We start from the raw sequence: 16,097 nt of genomic DNA, 5'->3' as shown, positions 1-16,097 counted from the left end.
TTTGGGTTCTACTTTAACTAAGTCATTTGCATTGTTCAGATATTGTTTTTCGTTTTTCATAATAGATTTAAATATTAATGATTGTTAATACTTTCCCATGTCCCCATCTGAGCCTCTTTTTTATTTTATTATGCCAGGACCACCTGTTAGAATTTAGGCTGATGTACAGTACTTTGGGGAACATTTACTAAGCAGTGATAAGAGCGGAGAAGTGAGCCAGTGGAGAAGTTGCCCATGGCAACCAATCAGCACTGAAGTAACATCTATAATTTGCATACTATAAAATGATACAGAGCTGCTGATTGGTTGATGGGGCAACTTCTCCACTGGCTCAATTCTCCGCTCTTCTCACTGCTTAGTAAATGTCCCCCTTAATCTCTGGGTTTTACTGAATACACACTGAGCACCATACTTGTTACACTCAATCATCAACTACACAGCATCGGGAGGTGCTGGATAGATTAAAAATACTGTGCTAATGAAATAAAAGACAAACAAAAAACAAAACATGCACATAATTTGTCACACAACAGAAACAAAATAACGAAAAGGAAATTTCTGGATTTAATACAAATTTTATACAAAGAAAATGTGAAAAAATACTTCCATATGCTAAAAGCAATTATGTTTTGACAAGGAACCCAGCCAGACTAACCGTCCAAATCCGTTTAGCCAGAAATCTTTCCTTTCATTTAGGATTATTAGGCGGTGTCATGTCTCCATCATATAGAGCTGGTTCATGTACATCCTTTATGAACAATGTGAAAATGAACAAGACGAAAAATTTACAACAGATTGTACTGGAATGATATCATACAGTGAGTTTTCTCATATACATACATCGTGTCCGGGTTTGTTCAATGTTTGTATTTTACACAACATACGAAATGAAACTACAGCGTAAATGTAACAGACTAGAGGTGTTTTCCAGAAATGATGCTCTTTTGTTTTCACTTTGCTAAACAATATTTCTCCATGCGCTGACGGAAACTCTGCTTTCAGCCATTCTCACACATGCTGTCTAGCATTCAACTTCTTTTCCTGATTCTGGAATCTGGTTGTTTATACTCGTGTTATTTTGCTTGCTTTTAACCCAAAATAGAAAGGCAAAATGTTACGATATCTTCCGATGATCAGATTATTTTGTAAAGTATTTGTTGTTAAATGCACACTAAGAAGGAATTTGTACAATAATTCTATCTAAGATGTCTTTCGTACACAGATTAATAGGCGTAGAAAATCTCTGCATATGTACATGTTCTATCAGATCTCAATTTGGAAGGTCCGCAAGTTGCCTCCATATTGCATATGAGTTTGGGGGCGGGGCAATAGCAAAGGTCCACCCCTAGCGTATTTAAATAAGCCCAGGTTTTCATCAGTTTCTGGCATAATCGGCAATGGTGTTTTAACGTTGTGATAATCATTCCAAGTAAATGTTCATAAGTTAAAGTGAATACAAATATAAAAAGATGGTTTTCTAATTTTAATCACATCCACAAATTGTACATTATATACAAACAGAATGAGCCGTTTTGGTAGATGTGAACAAGGTCCTGGTTAATACTCTGTCACATTGTAGTGTTTTTTTTGCTTGGTTCGTTAATGCAAGACCATGGCGCAGGCTCTGGATTGGCATTTCAGACCTGACAAAGGTCACGCTCTCCTTACTTGGACAGGCATGGTGGTTTGCACATACTGAGCGCCTGCTCTCACTGCCACAGTTCCGGCATTTGGACTTACTACCACAGGGATGGTCTGTTGATGAGAAATAAAATGTGTTATTGAAGGAGGAGAAATTCTTCCCTTGCTCCATTTTATGCACAGCAATGTCTGTTCTCACTGACTCATAATATACTAGCGCATCGCAATATGATACAACAGACTTCCAGGGACCATCCTATATAATAAAAGGCTAACGCTGCTCCTCACCTCTATGAGGGGTAGGGGGGGGGGGGATTCAAGTGTTTTGCGAGCCGGTGGAGCAATTCAATTGTTGCTCCGTTCGGGTGCACACAGCTGCTGGTGCTGACATTAGTTACTAGCCCGTCAAAATGATGGAACAACATAACAGTAGTTTTATATATAGGTTTCTAAGAACTGTTACTTCCATCACAGCTGGAGTCATAAGTTGCCAACCTCTCATACATAGATTCATGTATAGTAAGTCAATGGGGTCTATTCATGAAGCAGTGAAAAGTGTGCCAGTAGACAAGTTGCTTATGGCAACCAATCAGCATTGAAGTAACATTTATCATTTGCATACTATACAGTTGTACAGATCAGCCAATTGGTTGCCATGGGCAACTTCTCCACAGGATCACTTCTACACTCTATTCACTGCTTCATGAATAGTCCCCAATATCTGGCTTGTAGTGTGCTAGAAAGCACCACAATGCAATTGAGGAGACACCTAGGGACTGTTACTCACACTAGGAAAATGTCTGTTACTCCACCATAGCTGGAGATGCTCAAATTACTCACATTTAGGGTGAGCACTAACATTAGGCAAACTGAGGTGGATTCCTAGGGCACCAATGGTTAAGGGAGGGGGGGGGGGCAGCTAAACACTGAATGATCACTTATCCAATATTTGTAATGCTCCAGAGGTTTCCCACAGAGTATCAGTCACTACCATGAAGGAAAAAACAGCCAGAAGCTTCTTACATGTGAATCTGTCGGCTGCTGCTCCTTCATGTCAATGCTATGCTCGAAGTGTAACGCCTGGTTGTGGAGTCACAGCCAAGTGCCACACTCCCAGTCTGAGGCACAGGGAATGCCACCTTCTACAGTAAGAAGCAATGGGAGTCAGGGTGCCCTCAAGGCTTGTGTATAGATTTATGCATCATAAATTAATGGGGATAGAATAGGGATAGGATATAAAAGTGCTGTAATGGTGAAATGTAGCAAAAAATGATTTGTAAAAGTGGACAAATATTACCAGTTTTAAGTACTTTTTTTTACATTAACTACTGTTTGACAGCCATTTTTTCTCTTCAATTTTGATGTGGGAATTTTTTTTTTTTACATTTACCAAAGTACTATACATTTTCATATCGTTTTACTTATACTGTATAAGGCTTTCTTAATAATAAAACTATTAATGTTTCCTAATGTTTTCTAACTTTCAAAGTAGATGTCCCTTCCTTTACACAAAAATTATCAGCTACCTCTCAAGCTCAGTCCTCAGGACTTCTTGTTTTCAGTTTGGACTATCGTCCAAAAGCTGCATGCACGGCCCGGCCGGGACTTGACGTCATTGAGCAATATCGTTTGCATATCACTCAGTGTGCACACACTGCCACCGACCGCCCCGGGCCCAGGAGAGGAAACACTAGTCGATGTCGCTCATAGAGCACAACGCCTATTGTGTACCCACCTTAGCAGTGATAGCGGGCAAAAGACCAAAAATATCTTCTGAATCAAGGGCCTTATTGAAGGTTGATTGCAAAAGCAAAATCTTCCTCTAATGGGCAAAACCATGTGCACTGCAGGGGGAGGGGGCAGATATAACATGTGCAGTGAGAGTTAGATTTGGGTGGGTTGTATTGTTTCTGTGCAGGGTGAATGCTGGCTGCTTTATTTTTACACTGCAATTTAGATTTCAGTATGAATACCCCACCCAAATATCATTCTCTCTGCACATGTTATATCTGCCCACCTGCAGTGCACATGGTTTTGCCCATTAGAGGAGTATGTTACTTTTGCAATCAACCTTGAATTAGGCCCAGAGTCCTTGAGGCCGATTGCAAGTAGGGAGCAATATCTTTGCACCTTGCCAAAACCATGTTGCACTGCAGGTGGGGCAGATTTAAAATGTGTAGAGAGATTTAGAGTTGGGAGGGCCGTGTCCTAGCTAAACTCTTAACTGCAATGTAAATATAAAGCTGTCCAGTATTTGTGGGCTACGTGCAAAAATAAGAATTTACTCACCGGTAATTCTATTTCTCGTAGTCCGTAGTGGATGCTGGGGACTCCGTAAGGACCATGGGGAATAGACGGGCTCCGCAGGAGACTGGGTACACTAAAAGAAAGATTTGGTACTACCTGGTGTGCACTGGCTCCTCCCTCTATGCCCCTCCTCCAGACCTCAGTTAGGATACTGTGCCCGGAAGAGCTGACACAATAAGGAAGGATTTTGAATCCCGGGTAAGACTCATACCAGCCACACCAATCACACCGTATAACTCGTGATATTAAACCCAGTTAACAGTATGAAATACAACTGAGCCTCTCAACAGATGGCTCAACAATAACCCTTTAGTTAGGCAATAACTATATACAAGTATTGCAGACAATCCGCACTTGGGATGGGCGCCCAGCATCCACTACGGACTACGAGAAATAGAATTACCGGTGAGTAAATTCTTATTTTCTCTGACGTCCTAGTGGATGCTGGGGACTCCGTAAGGACCATGGGGATTATACCAAAGCTCCCAAACGGGCGGGAGAGTGCGGATGACTCTGCAGCACCGAATGAGAGAACTCAAGGTCCTCCTCAGCCAGGGTATCAAATTTGTAGAATTTAGCAAACGTGTTTGCCCCTGACCAAGTAGCAGCTCGGCAAAGTTGTAAAGCCGAGACCCCTCAGGCAGCCGCCCAAGATGAGCCCACCTTCCTCGTGGAATGGGCTTTCACTGATTTAGGATGCGGCAATCCAGCCGCAGAATGCGCCAGCTGAATTGTGCTACAAATCCAGCGAACAATAGTCTGCTTAGAAGCAGGAGCACCTATTTTATTGGGTGCATACAGGATAAAAAGCGAGTCAGTTTTCCTGACTCCAGCCGTCCTGGAAACATAAATTTTCAAGGCCCTGACCACGTCCAGTAACTTGGAATCCTCCAAGTCCCTAGTAGCCGCAGGCACCACAATAGGTTGGTTCAAGTGAAAAGCTGATACCACCTTAGGGAGAAACTGGGGACGAGTCCTCAATTCTGCCCTATCCATATGGAAAATCAGAAAAGGGCTTTTACATGACAAAGCCGCAAATTCTGACACACGCCTGGCCGAAGCCAAGGCCAATAACATGACCACTTTCCACGTGAGATATTTGAGATCCACGGTTTTAAGTGGTTCAAACCAATGTGATTTTAGGAAACTCAACACCACATTGAGATCCCAAGGTGCCACAGGAGGCACAAAAGGGGGCTGAATATGGAGCACTCCCTTTACAAAAGTCTGAACTTCAGGCAGTGAAGCCAGTTCTTTCTGGAAGAAAATCGACAGAGCCGAAATCTGGACCTTAATGGAACCCAATTTTAGGCCCATAGTCACTCCTGACTGTAGGAAGTGCAGAAAACGACCCAGCTGAAATTCCTCTGTAGGGGCCTTCCTGGCCTCACACCACGCAACATATTTCCGCCAAATGCGGTGATAATGGTTTGCGGTTACTTCTTTCCTGGCTTTTATCAGCGTAGGAATGACTTCCTCCGGAATGCCCTTTTCCTTTAGGATCCGGAATTCAACCGCCATGCCGTCAAACGCAGCCGCGGTAAGTCTTGGAACAGACAGGGCCCCTGCTGTAGCAGATCCTGTCTGAGCGGTAGAGGCCATGGGTCCTCTGATAACATTTCTTGAAGTTCCGGGTACCAAGCTCTTCTTGGCCAATCAGGAACCACGAGTATCGTTCTTACTCCTCGCCTTCTTATTATTCTCAGTACCTTTGGTATGAGGGGCAGAGGAGGGAACACATAAACCGACTGGTACACCCACGGTGTCACTAGAGCGTCCACAGCTATCGCCTGAGGGTCCCTTGACCTGGCACAATATCTCTTTAGCTTCTTGTTGAGGCGGGACGCCATCATGTCCACCTGTGGCCTTTCCCAGCGGTTTACCAACAGTAGGAAGATTTCTGGATGAAGTCCCCACTCTCCCGGGTGGAGGTCGTGTCTGCTGAGGAAGTCTGCTTCCCAGTTGTCCACTCCCGGAATGAACACTGCTGACAGTGCTAGTATGTGATTTTCCGCCCATCGGAGAATCCTTGTGGCTTCTGCCATGGCCACCCTGCTTCTTGTGCCGCCCTGTCGGTTTACATGGGCGACTGCCGTGATGTTGTCTGATTGGATCAGAACCGGCTGGTTTTGAAGCAGGGGCCTTGCCTGACTTAGGGCATTGTAAATGGCCCTCAGTTCCAGAATGTTTATGTGTAGGGACGACTCCTGACTTGACCAAAGTCCCTGGAAATTTCTTCCCTGTGTGACTGCGCCCCAGCCCCGAAGGCTGGCATCCGTGGTCACCAGGACCCAGTCCTGTATGCCGAATCTGCGGCCCACTAGAAGATGAGCACTCTGCAGCCACCACAGTAGAGACACCCTGGTCCTTGGAGACAGGGTTATCAGTTGATGCATCTGAAGATGCGATCCCGACCACTTGTCCAAGAGGTCCCACTGGAAGGTCCTTGCATGGAACCTGCCGAATGGAATTGCTTCGTACGAAGCCACCATTTTCCCCAGGACTCGTGTGCAGTGATGCACCGATACCCGTTTTGGTTTTAGGAGGTCTCTGACTAGAGATGACAGCTCCTTGGCTTTCTCCTGCGGGAGAAACACTTTTTTCTGTTCTGTGTCCAGAATCATCCCCAGGAACAGTAAGCGTGTGGAAGGAACCAGTTGTGACTTTGGAATGTTTAGAATCCAGCCATGCTGTTGTAGCACTTCCCGAGATAGTGCTACTCCGACCAGTAACTGCTCCCTGGACCTCGCCTTTATTAGGAGATCGTCCAAGTACGGGATAATTAAAACTCCCTTTTTTCGAAGGAGTATCATCATTTCTGCCATTACCTTGGTAAACACCCTCGGTGCCGTGGACAGTCCAAACGGTAGTGTCTGGAATTGGTAATGGCAATCCTGTACCACAAATCTGAGGTACTCCTGGTGAGGAAGGTAAATTGGGACATGCAGGTAAGCATCCTTGATGTCCAGGGATACCATGTAATCCCCCTCGTCCAGGCTTGCAATAACCGCCCTGAGCGATTCCATCTTGAACTTGAATCTTTTTATGTATGTGTTCAAGGATTTCAAATTTAAAATGGGTCTCACCGAACCGTCTGGTTTCGGTACCACAAACAGTGTGGAATAGTAACCCCGTCTTTGTTGAAGTAGGGGTACTTTGACTATCACCTGCTGGGAATACAGCTTGTGAATTGCCTCTAGTACAGCCTCCCTGCCCGAGGGAGTTGTCGGTAAGGCCGATTTGAGGAAACGGCGGGGGGGGAGGCGCCTCGAATTCCAGCCTGTACCCCTGAGATACTACTTGAAGGATCCAGGGATCCACCCGTGAGCGAGCCCACTGATCGCTGAAATTTTTGAGGCGGCCCCCCACCGTACCTGGCTCCGCCTGTGGAGCCCCACCGTCATGCGGCGGATTTGGAAGAAGCGGGGGAGGACTTTTGTTCCTGGGAACTTGCTGCGTGGTGCAGCTTTTTTCCCCTTCCTCTGCCTCTAGACAGAAAGGACCCGCCTTTTCCCCGCCTGTTTTTCTGGGGTCGAAAGGACTGTACCTGATAATACGGCGCTTTCTTAGGCTGTGAGGGGACATGGGGTAAAAATGCTGACTTCCCAGCTGTTGCTGTGGAAACAAGGTCTGAGAGACCATCCCCGAATAACTCCTCACCCTTATAAGGCAAAACTTCCATGTGCCTTTTAGAATCTGCATCCCCTGTCCACTGCCGAGTCCATAAGCCTCTCCTAGCAGAAATGGACAATGCACTTATTCTAGATGCCAGCCGGCAGATCTCCCTCTGTGCATCTCTCATGTACAAGACTGAGTCTTTTATATGCTCTACGGTTAGCAATATAGTGTCCCTGTCCAGGGTGTCAATATTTTCTGACAGGGAATCTGACCAAGCAGCAGCAGCACTGCACATCCACGCTGAAGCAATAGCTGGTCTCAGTATAACACCAGTGTGTGTATATATAGACTTTAGGATAGCCTCCTGCTTTCTATCAGCAGGTTCCTTTAGGGCGGCCGTATCCGGAGACGGTAGTGCCACCTTTTTAGACAAACGTGTGAGCGCTTTATCCACCCTAGGGGGAGTTTCCCAACGTGACCTATCCTCTGGCGAGAAAGGGAACGCCATTAGTAATTTTTTTGAAATCACCAATTTCTTATCAGGGAAAGCCCACGCTTCTTCACACACTTCATTTAATTCTTCAGATGGGGGTAAAAATATTGGTAGTTTTTTCTCCCCAAACATAATACCCTTTTTTGAGGTACCTGGGTTTATATCAGAAAGGTGTAAAACCTCTTTCATTGCCTCAATCATGCAACGAATGGCCCTAGTGGACATTAAATTTGACTCATCGTCGTCGACACTGGTATCAGTATCCGTGTCGACATCTGTGTCTGCCATCTGAGGTAGTGGGTGTTTTAGAGCCCCTGATGGCCTTTGAATTGCCTGGGCAGGCACAAGCTGAGAAGCCGGCTGTCCTGCATTTGGCCTGTCGTCAAATTTTTTATGTAAGGAGTCGACACTTGCACGTAATTCCTTCCATAAGTCCATCCACTCAGGTGTCTGCCCCGCAGGGGGTGACATCACATTTATAGGCATCTGCTCCGCCTCCACATAAGTCTCCTCATCAAACATGTCGACACAGCCGTACCGACACACCGCACACACACACAGGGAATGCTCTTAAAGGAGACAGGACCCCACAAAAGCCCTTTGGGGAGACAGAGAGAGAGTATGCCAGCACACACCAGAGCGCTATATAATGCAGGGACTAACTGAATTATGTCCCCTATAGCTGCTATAATATTTACTGCGCCTCAAATCTGTGCCCCCCCTCTCTTTTTTACCCTTTTCTGTAGTGTAGACTGCAGGGGAGAGTCAGGGAGCTTCCTTCCAGCGGAACTGTGAGGGAGTAATGGCGCCAGTGTGCTGAGGGAGATGGCTCCGCCCCTTTTTCGGCGGACTTTTCTCCCGCTTTTTTCTGTATTCTGGCAGGGGTAATTACCACATATATAGCCTCTGGGGCTATATATTGTGGTTATTTTGCCAGCCAAGGTGATATTATTGCTGCTCAGGGCGCCCCCCCCCAGCGCCCTGCACCCTCAGTGACCGGAGTGTGAAGTGTGTATGAGGAGCAATGGCGCACAGCTGCAGTGCTGTGCGCTACCTTGGTGAAGACTGAAGTCTTCTGCCGCCGATTTTCCGGACCATCTTCTTGCTTCTGGCTCTGTAAGGGGGACGGCGGCGCGGCTCCGGGAACGAACACCAAGGACGGGTCCTGCGGTCGATCCCTCTGGAGCTAATGGTGTCCAGCAGCCTAAGAAGCCCAAGCTAGCTGCAAGCAGGTAGGTTCGCTTCTTCTCCCCTTAGTCCCTTGTTGCAGTGAGCCTGTTGCCAGCAGGTCTCTGTAAAATAAAAAACCTAATATATACTTTCTTTCTAGGAGCTCAGGAGAGCCCCTAGTGTGCATCCAGCTCGGCCGGGCACAGAAATCTAACTGAGGTCTGGAGGAGGGGCATAGAGGGAGGAGCCAGTGCACACCAGGTAGTACCAAATCTTTCTTTTAGTGTGCCCAGTCTCCTGCGGAGCCCGTCTAGTCCCCATGGTCCTTACGGAGTTCCCAGCATCCACTAGGACGTCAGAGAAAGAAGTATTTACCCTGATTAGAATTAAAATAAATGTCATGGATTGCAACATGGTTTGTCCAGGAGCAAAATTATTCCTTTTTTGTTTTGCTCTGAACTCCCTCATGTAACTATTTAAACAAAAATACTAGAAATAAATCATAGTACTATCTATATTGTCCTGAAATAGAGAACATAACTGTTAAGAGTAAATCCTAACAAAAGAGAAGAACCAGACCTACATTCTAGTGATGTACTACAAAATATGGATTAAAAGATATTCTAATAGATAACTTTACCAAAGTAATTTAAAACAAAAAACAGCAACAACAAAAATATAACTTAAAACAAGGTTAGAAAACAGGCTGCTTAGCTTAGATTATTTGTCTTATTGTTTTAATGAATTGTGTGCTATCTAAGCCACTCACTCCTGTGTTGGTTTAGGTAAGAAATTGCTGAAGATACACATACAACACACCTAGATGGGACAATCTCATACAAATACAGTATGTATACAAAATTTAGAGCATGCAAGGTGACTGCTATTTATACCTGGAGAGATAAATGCTGGTTACACAATCGTTACCATGCTGCAGCACATAATGTGGGAGAACACTGTATGGAAAGTAAACGTTACCGAGCAAAGCGAGTGAGGTCTGAAAGCGGTGCGAGAGCAGAGTGCAGGGTGGGGGAACTGGTGAGATCGTACTGCAGAAGCGACACAGAGAGAAGACACTGAAGTACTACACTACTTGGATGCCAACAACAGACTAGATGAGAGTGTTGGTACTTACAATTGTGGGTTGAATAGTTGGGATAAAGGCAGTGGTCTGCGGCACGTGGACCAGTTTAATAGGCTGGCTGCTTGTCACACCTGTTGCTATCTGCAGGGACAGCACAGGGAACCTTAGATAGCAGACTATACCGTGAGGACAGTGACTGCTGCCATACTCGTCTGCCTCCTAACACTGACCAATACGGGCTGAAGGGGGGGTCTAGCTTGGCTTCTGTATAACAAGAGCAATAAAGCTGTGGCGTATGGTCTACCGGAGATTCAAAAGCTAATCATATAAGGCAAACAGTAAGTGAAGAATATGGAGAAGGTCACTAACATTTCATATCTCTCCTTCTCCACCATCCTGTGATGGAGATGCCTCAGCCACTGCATTCTTTGATTGGAAAATAAGAGACCGTTGTTACAATAGCAGAAAACAGACTGGTATTTACAGCTGCTGATCCAATCTTGTAGTAAAAAGCCACAGAGATTGTATATGAAGGAGACTTTTACTAGCTAGACATTATGAGCTTTCAGGTAGGACTCCTGACTGATGAATTAGCATGCGTCCTAAAACTAACCCCTTTGACGGAGGTAAAGTGGACGGAGATAAAGTACCAACCAACCGGCTCCTAACTGTCATTTTTCAAACCCAGCCTTTGACAATGCAGTTGATTGGATGGTACTTTATCTCCATCCACCTTATCTCCACCCAAGGCTTATGCTGCCCATACACCTAAAGATTTATTGCCAGATCTGGACGGTTGGAATGAAAACCTGGTAATGGATGAGAGTTGGCCATTAGCTCCTAAATGCCGCAAAACAGACAAAAATGGAGGTGGTTTTTGTCTGATTGACCATTTTTGTCTGTTTTCCAGTATTTGGGAGCAAATGGTCAATTGTCATTTGTTCTCATCCATTACCAGATTTTCATTCCAACCAGCCAGATCTGACAATAAATCTGTAGGTGTATGGCCAGCTTTAGTAAATAGACCCCATAGTCCCAACAGAGATGAGGATTCAGTCAGCTGTGACATAATAAGAAGCCATCCAGGAAAGAGCAGTCAGTATGCAGCTCAACATGGAAGCCAAGTCAAAGCAAGAAGTGAAGAGGAACAACTGGGTTTAAGGCATACTTGCCTACCTGACCCTCTCCATGAGGGAGAAAATGCTCTGTTCCTGGGCTTTCCTGGTAATGTATGATTGCCATCACCTGTGGTGAAACACCTTTCTTATCAATTAACTAGCTCACCACAGGTGATGTCAATCATACATTACCAGGAAAGTCCAGGAACAGAGCATTTTCTCCCTCATGGAGAGTGTCAGGTAGGCAAGTATGGTTTAAGGCGTTACAGCATATAAATAAATGCTAATCCACAATCTAGTGACAGGCTGTCTGTAACGGCCTAGTTTATATTCAATTTCTGTGGTTTCTATAACAAAGTGATGCCTGTATTTAAATATTTGCATACTATTACATAAATGAGTGGCAGAGCCCTCTTACTTCTATGGGGTATATTCAACTGGTGTCGGATCCATTCCGACATGCATTTGTTGGAATGGATCCGACAAGGCCTATTCAATGCGGCCAAATCCGACTGTCGGATTTGGCTGTTCACGGTGTCCTGTCTGTGCTGCTGCAGTCAGCAGACAGCCGTCCCTGTGTGTGAGATCACAGGGACGGGCTGGAGGGAGCTGCAGATCCCCGCAAGCCACACAGCCACACTCCGCTGCCGGGAGAGGTGCCTGGCCTGGGGGACACTGGTCAGGTTCCTGCCTGTGCCCTGCAGCCCGACGCCCCGCTCCCCCATCTCCTCACCTCAATCCAACTTTTTTTTAAAGCACGCGAATTGGCTATTCCACTGATCCACGTGCTTTCCGACAAGTCGGAATTCCCAACTTGTTGGAAAATTCTGGGGTCTATTGAATAGGTCGGAACCCCTTCCGAGCTAAAAAAGTCGAAAACTGTTGTCTTTCCGGCAGACGGCAGCTTTCGACTGCAATTGAATATACCCCTATGTCTTTTATTATTATTACCCAGTCTTGTTTTATTACTATTTGTTCCCAATTGTACAGCACAGTGGAATATGCTGGCACTATAGAAGTAACTTTTAATAAATATTTATAAAGCTTTCAGTGTTAATTTAGAGATTTTTTATTTGTTGCTGTGCCCTCAGAAATGGTTAATGGTCTATGGAGCCTTAAGGGACTAGAAATGTGGGGCTATATAATGAATATAGACTAGGGAAAAATATCAACATAACTTCTCTACTTCATAAATCAGCACTTATAAAAGGCATGAGAAATGACAAGTGAAGCGTTATTGTCTGTCACATACAGGTAGAACTGTAAAATAAGGGATGTCTCCTGACAGCCACCACTGAACACATCGGGACACTGCAAACCAGGAAATAGGAGAGTTTCATTTTCCAGATATACGGCATGGATGAGTTATTGGAGAACACACATGAAGCATTTTAGAAATGGACTGCAAGCGAGAGGCTCATCTCCTCAGCAGACAAACAAACATATATTTGGCTTCACTCACTTTGGATGTGGGTAAGCTATCGACCAGCGATACGTACAGTGACACTCTCTTTACTCTTTTCCGACGCACTCTCCTTTTCTTTTGGTGTGGTGGCAGTTTCGATGGGCTGTGGCTGAATGCCGGCTGTGGGCTGTGTAGTTTTATCTGTGCCAAGCTCTGGGTCAGCTTCTTGCTGTGTTGCAGTGGCTGCAGATATAAAACAGATAGATATTAGTTTAAATAAGGAACACCGGGCACTACAGCTGTACAAAAATATGTAAGTGTAAGAAATGATGCTACTATACACTACAGAGGTATCTACATTCACCCGTTCCTTTTGAGCCATATTTCGGGAGATGCATGACACGACTTAGATGCTCTGCCACAGGTATCTATTTTTGGACTTTCATATCTATATCTTAACTTGGTATATGTGTCGTATCGTAGCTGCATTCAGTCACTTATAGTGTACTTTGTGCTTAGGATTGGTATGTTATAACAATGTAACTGGTATAATGTCGCAGATTATGCAGGCCGCTGCATGGCAGGATGCATGGCGTGGCTTACTCATAACGGCCCTTGTTTTTATCTTTAGAACCTGAGTTGCACACCGCTGTTACATGCATTGCCAACGGCAGTGTCCAGGGTATGTGTGTATTATACTTTTGTAACTTTAGTGATGTGACTAGGGCTCATATTCGCTTCAAAACTGTGCTGCGTAAGCATGGTCTGTGGCACGCCAATTGGGACATATCTGCGTAAATAAAAGTGTCATATTAATTTCAACTCCTGTAGTGTACTGTACAATGAATTGTAAGGAACACTGGCTCCTGACCTGTACGGTATAAAATAATAAAATCACAAGGCTAATATAAAGAATAGCATGTTTGTCAGTTGACATCCATGTTACATGAACAAGTACCCGATTGTGTGCAGGACTTCATGTGCTCGGGCCAGTGTGCTTGCTGGCAGGGGTAGTCACAGTAGCTGGTGTTCCAGCAGCAGTAGAAAATGGCTTCCTTCTTGCAGTTGGCGCACCACTGTTTCTTCTTTGTCTCATCCACCGCCTGCTGCTTCTCAAGCTCAGTTTGTTTCTTCACTTCTGCAATCAGCCGGTCCCTCTCCTGTTCCAGACTTTGCCGCATCTCAGCCATGGTGAGCTCTAACGGGGAATAAGACATTAGCGATCAATAGAGGTTTGTTCTTCAAGTTTAAGCTAATTATATATATATATATATATATATATATATATATATATATATATATATATAGCGTCCTTCAAATGGGCAGCACTCAGAGACTTTAAGACAATAGCTATAGTGAAAAAAAGCCCCGCAGGGCAAATTTATTGTGACGTTTCAGGGTATTTATCCCCTTCCCCAGACAATTGTCTGAGGAAGGGGATAAATACCCTGAAACGTCACAATAAATTTGCCCTGCGGGGCTTTTTTTCACTATAGCTATTGTCTTAAAGTCTCTGAGTGCCGCCCATTTGAAGGATGCTATACACGGATATAAATCTGAGAGGAGGGCACCCGAGCAAGCTAAACGTAAGCCCGGAGTGCCAGGGACACTTTTTGCATTGATATATATACACACACACACACACACACACACACGTGTGTATGTGTGTGTGTGTTATGACAATAAAAGCAAAAAAGTATATATCCAAGACCAGAAGTCTGTGGTTGCATTATGGTGTACAAACATCATAGAATACGTATGTACAAAACACAATGCAAGTCACTCCCAAGCCCACTTCTTACCCAAGTTATGTTTCATTTCAGACAGCTCCTGCTGATGCAACCATTGTAGCTTTTCAATCTCAATCCGTAAGCGTCGGATCTATGAGGAGGAGCAATAATTCAGATGAGCACGACAGCACAACCTACTATTTCTTCAGCTATTTCACAAGCAATCATATGAAATTTCTGCTTGCCAGAATTTGGAGCAACACATGAAGCCAGGAGACATACACTGTATACCTCGGCTATGGTGCTCCCGGTTGTATTCTTAGACAGGTCATTGTAGATTTCCGTCATAGTACCTTTGATTGCATCCATCATCTAGAAACAAGGAGATAAACATGTTATAGGTGACATTATTACTTATAGCTGCAGAGTTAGCAAAACTACATGCACAGAACGCAGCCAGTGAGAGCTCAGTGAAAGCAGTGCATTCATTACAGAACGTTTCACTGGAAAGTTTCAATCGCTCACATATGTACAAGACTGTTTAGAACTATGACTGGGCACAAAGATCTTATAATATTACAAGAGATGTTATCTTTCATGGCAACATTTTATATCGTTCATGTATTAACAGTTATTTTATAGCATATACATATTACGAAGCTCTTTACAGGAATATTTATATGCCCCTTTGGATCTTACAATGTCTATTTCCTACCACTCACACTACGATTCATTTGGGCAGAAGAAAATGAACCTCACACATTTTATGAATAGGACTATTCATGGATAACATGTTTCAGAACTTTGAGTTGGAAAAGTTACATATATGCTTCTTCCTCTACTGCGCAATAACAATCTACACACGAACTGAAAAATCCTCCAAAAAGCAAATTTCTTTAGGGTACCATTGTCATTGAGTTATTGTAGAATATGACTATTTAATAAAATTTCTGCAGCGGGGTACACTGGATTCCACAGGGAATAACATCGGGGGTGTAGAGTTGGATCTTGATCCGAGGCACCAACAGGCTAAAGCTTTGACTGTTCCCAGTATGCATTACACTGCCTCCTCTATAACCCCGCCTCCAGGCACTGGAGCTCAGTTTGTAAGTTGGTGCCTGCAGTGCAGGCAGCTAACAGGTGGGGCTGCGCTAGGCAGCCCTGAAAAGAGCTTTTTTTGAAGACTTCAAGAGCCGCAGCACTTTTATGTCAGTCTGACATTCTGTGCTGTGGCTCCATCACCTCCCCCAGCAGCGCTGCATAATCCTGCGGCCTGGTTCCCGGGTACTTGCGATGGAGGAGCACCGGACTTCAGGCACACACCGCTGATGCTCTCCTGGATCGCGTGGTTGCACATCAGGGAGGAGGTAAGAGAGTCCCCCAGGTGGGACCCGCCGGAAAATCGCAATCTGGTCGCTGTCCCAGGAGACGGACCGCGCCGCTGGCGTGGACACTGTACTGCACAGGGACCCCACTATATCTACCAGGGCAAGGAAGCACAGGTCGGATTTACTAAAATCCGTTTGTTATA

At 44.9% G+C, this 16,097-nt stretch overlaps 1 protein-coding gene across 14 annotated transcripts in view; it reads right to left on the bottom strand.

Moving 5' to 3' along the window:
• Positions 1–546: 546 nt before the first annotated feature.
• Positions 547–16,097, bottom strand: part of ZMYND8 (zinc finger MYND-type containing 8) — a 248,958-nt gene continuing 233,407 nt past the window's right edge. For 6 of the 14 annotated variants that reach the window (XM_063958910.1, XM_063958912.1, XM_063958909.1 and 3 more), the window contains 6 exons: positions 14,849–14,938; positions 14,639–14,717; positions 13,795–14,034; positions 12,931–13,079; positions 10,365–10,454; positions 547–1,755 (listed from right to left, as the gene is read on the bottom strand). In XM_063958910.1, the coding sequence (XP_063814980.1) occupies positions 1,654–1,755; positions 10,365–10,454; positions 12,931–13,079; positions 13,795–14,034; positions 14,639–14,717; positions 14,849–14,938 (750 nt within the window). In that variant the 3' untranslated portion in view covers positions 547–1,653. Of the gene's footprint in view, positions 1,756–10,364; positions 10,455–10,670; positions 10,740–12,893; positions 13,080–13,794; positions 14,035–14,638; positions 14,718–14,848; positions 14,939–16,097 lie in introns of those variants that run through there. The other 8 variants (XM_063958913.1, XM_063958918.1, XM_063958922.1 and 5 more) reach the window with 6 other exon arrangements.

This window comes from Pseudophryne corroboree, chromosome 3, assembly GCF_028390025.1.
Source record: "Pseudophryne corroboree isolate aPseCor3 chromosome 3, aPseCor3.hap2, whole genome shotgun sequence".
NCBI classification, from domain to species: domain Eukaryota; kingdom Metazoa; phylum Chordata; class Amphibia; order Anura; family Myobatrachidae; genus Pseudophryne; species Pseudophryne corroboree.
Note: the sequence above shows the minus strand (reverse complement) of the source record. Positions and strands in the feature narration are given on the sequence as shown.